The sequence below is a fragment of the Anarrhichthys ocellatus genome, unplaced genomic scaffold, assembly GCF_004355925.1.
Source record: "Anarrhichthys ocellatus isolate YVR2014 unplaced genomic scaffold, GSC_Weel_1.0 scaffold53, whole genome shotgun sequence".
Classification (NCBI taxonomy): Eukaryota; Metazoa; Chordata; class Actinopteri; order Perciformes; family Anarhichadidae; genus Anarrhichthys; species Anarrhichthys ocellatus.
This window is the reverse complement of record NW_022280083.1, coordinates 136,404-142,585: the sequence shown is the minus strand read 5'-3', so window position 1 is coordinate 142,585 and position 6,182 is coordinate 136,404. Positions and strand designations below refer to the sequence as shown.

Genomic DNA, 6,182 nt, shown 5'->3' with positions numbered 1-6,182 from the left:
TGTTTAATTAGTGATGGAATGTAACAAAGTACATTTACTCAACTACTGTACTTAAGTACATTTTGATGTACTTGTACTTTACATGAGCTTTACCTTTTCATGCTAATTTATACATCACAAGAATTACAAGCAAAATATAGTACTGTTTTTTTTACATTTAAACAATGTAATTCCTGGTTGTAATTGTGGTTACTTTTTAGATTGAAATTAAAAAACATTTTCTCCGGAGGGGACCGGACTTTAGGTTGTGGACACTGGACTATAATACCAACTGCTTATAAAGATAGCTAGTAAAATGCTGCTCACACATTGATGCATCAGCATTAATGATGGAAAGCTGATTTCTATTTGAATAGCATGTGTTTCACAACTTCCACAGCCGTCCATCAGGCTGCACTGTGTGTGATTTGACCACAAGATGGAGCTCTGTTCTAAGAAAATACACTTACATATACTGATGTTTCAAAAGAAAAAGAAGATAGTTATTTGTAGTTTAATCTTGTTAATTTCAAGTTCTTCTCCATTTTAATAAAAATAATACAGGAGTTCTGCACTTCTCAGAGTTCCTTCTTTCTTTTTCTTTTAGCACCAACATACTTTTGTCCAGAGGTCAGATTCTGCTATAGAATGGAGCAGGTGGGTGTTCAGTGTTCAGTAAAACACAGGTTCACATACAAGCTCATTATAGTCCCATATGTTCTACCGCAGTCGTATGTTATGGATCATGAATAGAAATGTACACAGGAAAATGAGAAAAACACATGAAAGAATGATCTTTCAGATGCAAAACAAACTGCAATGTCACCGAGCCTCAACCCAAAAACATCAGTTGGAATCAATTATTGTGTTGTTGTTTCTTTGTCACTTATCATCTCATACTTAAATGTTTCCATTACCTGTAACGCCTAATCTGTCAGAAGACCATGATAAAACAACAACAACAACATTTTACTGTAGGGTATTTCACTTTATTTAAATTCAAATAGCTGAATATCAGCTAGTTGTATTGACTAATTTAATTTGACTAAATGTGAACTTAATTGGTATTCTGTCTCTAACCCAACCCTTAATTCCATTTATCCCTCACTACAGACCTGGAGATTATTTGGAATAAAGTTAATTCCAATTGAAATGCCAATATACTATATCTGGATTGTTGTTAACGAAAAGTAATGTAAAAAGGACAATGTGCTATATGGGAATTCAGCTGTATTGATCAGCACTCATATCGTTCAGGTTTTATTTAAAAAAAATCGAAATAATAATAATAATAACAAATAAAAATAATAAAAATAAAACGAATAAAATTAATAAAATGAATAAAACTAAATAAATGTTGTCAAAGCTCAAAATGCATCATTTAGAAAATGTATAAAATCAGTAAGAAAAAATACATGTAACTTAGTGACATTTTTAAAACTCCACTCAGTCCACCTTAAAAGCAAAAAAAAAAAAAATATATATATCAGCCGACCTTAAAAATGATAACTGAAGGGGGCTCGGTCGAATGACGTCACACCCGCTGATTGGCTGCCTTGTCGATGTTTGTGGTTATGCAAATGAGCAGGGTGGTGCTCGTTGGAAACGAGTAGGTGTGACGTCAGTTCCCCCCATTCGCAGAGAGCGAAACAAACATGGCGATAGACTCGAGTGAACTCGGGTTCACGCTAACTTTACTGGTCTTTTCTGGTGTTTTGGCGGCCAGCCGGGCCGAGGAGGCGGCGGCGGAGTCGAGAAGCGGGCCCCGGATACTCGGCATGCGGCTGGAGAAGAGCGACACGCCGGCGGGGACCACCGAGAGAGGGGTTATCCAGGTGACCGAAGGCAGCGACATCCTCTTCAGGTTCTACGGGCTCCACTTGCTCCCGAACACCTCGGCGCTCATCAAGTTCACGGAACTTTACTCCAGCGACAAAGAGGACGACACCTTCGGCGCACTCATGACCCCAGTCAACAGGACTTGTTCCGAACTCACGAAGGACATAGAAGTGAAGGGCTCCATGATGGTGACCAACCAAAACACCTCCGGCGTGGTCAGCCTCCGGATCAAGCAGCTCCGCAAGAGCGAGGCGGTCAAGGTGTTCGGCTTGTGCGTCCGCGACACGCAGGAGAAGGAGGAGACGTGGAACCTGATGGACGACAAGGACGGCAGGGTGCGCGTGGTGGAGGTGGCGAAGTCGCTGCTGCCCACCTGGCTGCAGGTGATCATCATCTGCTTCCTGCTGGTGCTGTCCGGCATGTTCAGCGGGCTCAACCTCGGGCTGATGGCGCTGGACCCGATGGAGCTGCGCATCGTGCAGAGCTGCGGTACCGAGAAGGAGAAGAAGTACGCGCGGAAGATCGAGCCCATCCGACGGAAGGGCAACTATCTGCTGTGCTCGCTGCTCCTCGGGAACGTCCTGGTGAACACCACCCTCACCATCCTGCTGGACGACCTCACCAAGTCCGGCATCGGCGCCGTGATCGCCTCCACGGTGGGCATCGTGATCTTCGGCGAGATCGTGCCGCAGGCGCTGTGCTCGCGGCACGGTCTGGCGGTCGGGGCGAACACCATCATGGTCACCAAGTTGTTCATGCTGCTGACTTTCCCCCTGTCGTGGCCCATCAGCAAGCTCCTGGACTGCGTCCTGGGCCAGGAGATCGGCACCGTGTACAACCGGGAGAAGCTGGTGGGCATGCTGAAGGTGACCGAGCCGTACAACGACCTGGTGACGGAGGAGCTCAACATGATCCAGGGCGCGCTGGAGCTCCGCACCAAGACGGTGGAGACAGTCATGACGCCGGTGGGCGACTGCTTCATGATCCACAGCGACGCCGTGCTGGACTTCAACACCATGTCCGAGATCATGGAGAGCGGCTACACGAGGATACCCGTGTACGATCACGAGCGCTCCAACATCGTGGACATCCTGTACGTCAAGGACCTGGCCTTCGTGGACCCGGACGACTGCACCACGCTCAAGACCATCACCAAGTTCTACAACCACCCGGTCCACTTCGTGTTCCACGACACCAAGCTGGACTCCATGCTGGAGGAGTTCAAGAAAGGTTCGTGGCGATCTTGTGATGTTAATCCCCAATTAATACTTAATTAAGTACTCCGATCTTAAAGTAAATGTGAAAAAAATACTCCTTAACACGTGCAGAATGGCCCCTTTTTAATTACAATAATTGTAGTTGATTTAGTTTTGTATTGATATTATAAAGAAACTAACGGTATTTAGTAGAAGTAGTGCAGTAAAAAGTACAATATTTGCCTCTGAAATATAGTGGAGTAGAAGTATAAAGTAGCATAACTATAGAAAGACTCAAGTAAAGTACAAGTACTTGAGAAGAAGACTGTTCATCACATGGACGCCATACAGAAACCGTGCAGTTCATTTTTGACTATTTATGAGGCTGTCAGGTGTGTTGGTGGACTGGATGCTCATCTTTGAAGTTCTACTTTCTACGTGTGTGTGTGTGTGTGTGTGTGTGTGTGTGTGTTACGATGGCAGTACTGCTCCTCTTTCCCAGCATCATTTTGGCAAATGTCAACATGATTATTTGAACCTCTCCCTCATCACCGTGAGCTCACTCTGGTTTGGTGATCAATGGGATGTGTGGATTCATCCTGCCTGCAACACTGCGTAGAAAACAACCCCAACATGTTCTTCTTTGTGTGTGTATTTGCTGGTAGATAAAGTGTCTTATGTGATCTCATCCAGAGTGTGAGGATGAAGTCCTGTGGAGGCTGTGGTTGCTGTGAGCATCAAGCATTTCATTAGGAGACGGTATCTGTCCTCCAGACTCCCTGACTGGAAGTCGTGTTAGCTTTAAATTTCAAGCTGGTGTGAGTATTCAGGAGGGATACTGAGCCAAGTCACCATCTTAGACATGTTGGTGGTATTACAACAAGAGAAAGCAGGTTTGGCCTTTTTCTTACAAACTAAACAATGTGAGCAAGAACACCGTTGTTTGTCTAAAGTCGAGTTTCTGATAAAAATGGCTGAAGTGGTGTTGAGGCTTCGTCAGGAAACAAACGTTTTATCGTTGATATCCAAAATCACATCCTCATTTCACTTCTCTCTTCTTGCTTGTGCTGCTTATCCTCATGTGCACACTCCCTCTCTCAGGAGAGGACACACACACACACACACACACAGACAGACAGACAGACAGACAGACAGACAGACACGCCTCCCCCCCGCAGGGATTTATTTTTCCTTCTCTCGGGCGTCTGGCCTCAAGGCCACAGACGGCAGACACACTCGCTGTGTCTGTATTTCCTCACAGCGATTGTTCTTCCGACGGCATCCTCGGCTCCACTTCACGTGATTTTGTCTCACCGAATCCATCCCGACTGAGTCGCCGTCTTCTCGACTTGCATCTTCTCTCAGATCAGCTGCTGTAGATTTGACTTTTGAGTGGCTGTGGTGGTGGCGCTGCGTGACATTTGGCCAAGAAACTGCTCTGCGGCTCGTCTTTAGTAGGCTCGGCTAGCGAGGTGGGAGGGTTTTGAAACGAGCTGCAGTGCCCACACACACACACACACACACACAGACACACACACGGGCTGCACAGAGAATTGAAAACAATCCACATTGGTTCATAGCTCGGCAGAGAGATTTACTGCAAGACCGTTGTGAGTAAAATACTCAGTAGTCGTGTTGAGTTTGAGTAACGCGATGGAGAAAACGCCCGGTGCCTCTCATCACTGGTGTTCAGATATATATACGAGGAATAGAGATGTCTTTACAATAAACATTTTCACAAGAAACCACGTAAAGTAAAAAGGATGTTTCCTCGTCAGCAGCATCCTATGATTGCTTTGATTTGAGGATGGTTGTATTCAAAGTTGAATTCAGACATCTGGTACAGTTTCAACACATCAGTGTGAGTCACACTGAAAAGGGTTTTCGCTGCACTTTTCAAAGCTTTGGGCGATGCATCTGCTCGTTGACATCTGGCCTCCCCCTCGGAGCTGTACTGTCTTATGAATCTCTTAACAGCTCGAAACGTATTATTTAGCTAAATTTTGCACAAAAAGAGCCGACGTCTGACAGAAAAACTAAGTTAAGAGGTTGAATTTTGCAGGAAAAGTTTGTCGTAGCCAGTGTTCCAGCTCGTAGTCAGTTCGTCAACACTTATACTCAGTGTGTCCGGTAGACACATACAGAGTACAGCCACAGAGTCTGAACCATAAGGTCCAAAGAGGTTTGACACCTTGGTAAAATATCTGGGGACTATCATTTCATTTTAAGACGACGTGTTTTCTTCTTTCCTCTGGTTGTGTAGAAGTCTATGAGAAAATGACTCTACTTCTCTCTTGATTTATTACCTCAGTAAACATGAGTTTATGGTCTCAATCTCTAGTTTCAAGTCTTCTTTAATACAGCATGATGTTCATTTAGTAAGTTATGGTCCATGTAGAGTCAAATAGACCATTAAGCAGAGCATGCTTTAGGGCGGGGCTACTGTGATTGACAGGTTGCTACCGGTACTAGTCGTATACGGCGTCTCTACGTCACTCCTCCGCTGTCCAAATATGGTCACTTCTGTTTACTGGTTGCAACAAAAAATAGGTGGCGAGGATCTTTATCCAAGATGGCGACGGCCAAAATGCTTCAAAACCTCAGTCCACAAACCAATGGGTGCCGTGACCACGACTACGTCCACTTCTTCTACACAGTCTACGGATCCATGTGAGAAATATACTCTTACGAGGCAACATTTAGTGGCTGAAATACTTCCTTTGACATGCTGACTCTTTAGCTAACGACAGAGAAGCTCGGTCTCTGTCTGCAGCGGTGTAATGGTGAAGTGTGTCTCAGCTGGTTGCATGTGAGAGCAGATCTTATCTGTTTCCTGCTCTTCATCTTCTGTAGATTCATCAAGTGTCGGGTAGATTTGACTTGGATTTGAGAAAAAATCCCCCGATACTTAACGAGAGTTATTGTTTTTAATTAAAAATGATGAGCAACTGTAACCAAACGGGCAAAACCAAGAATATCCACAGGAAATCTAACATAAAGACACGCCGCAGCGAGTACCTTATTCATGAGAAGGACCGCTGTTTTTTTTACACTGCCAGCCTCCACGCTGTGACCCCCCCCCCCCACACCTGACTCCCCGCTGACATCTCAAGTTCCACTCACTTGCAGCCTGGCATCCGTTTCCACAGGGACGGCATCCAACTGCGT

General features: G+C 45.1%; 1 protein-coding gene across 2 annotated transcripts in view; it reads left to right on the top strand.

Annotated features, from left to right (window-relative positions):
* The first annotated feature begins 1,628 nt into the window (after positions 1-1,628).
* Positions 1,629-6,182, top strand: part of LOC116396110 (metal transporter CNNM4) — a 32,646-nt gene continuing 28,092 nt past the window's right edge. For both annotated transcript variants that reach the window (XM_031870522.1, XM_031870521.1), the window contains exon 1: positions 1,629-3,048. In XM_031870522.1, coding sequence (XP_031726382.1) covers positions 1,635-3,048 — 1,414 coding nt within the window. In that variant the 5' untranslated portion in view covers positions 1,629-1,634. The remainder of the gene's footprint in view (positions 3,049-6,182) is intronic.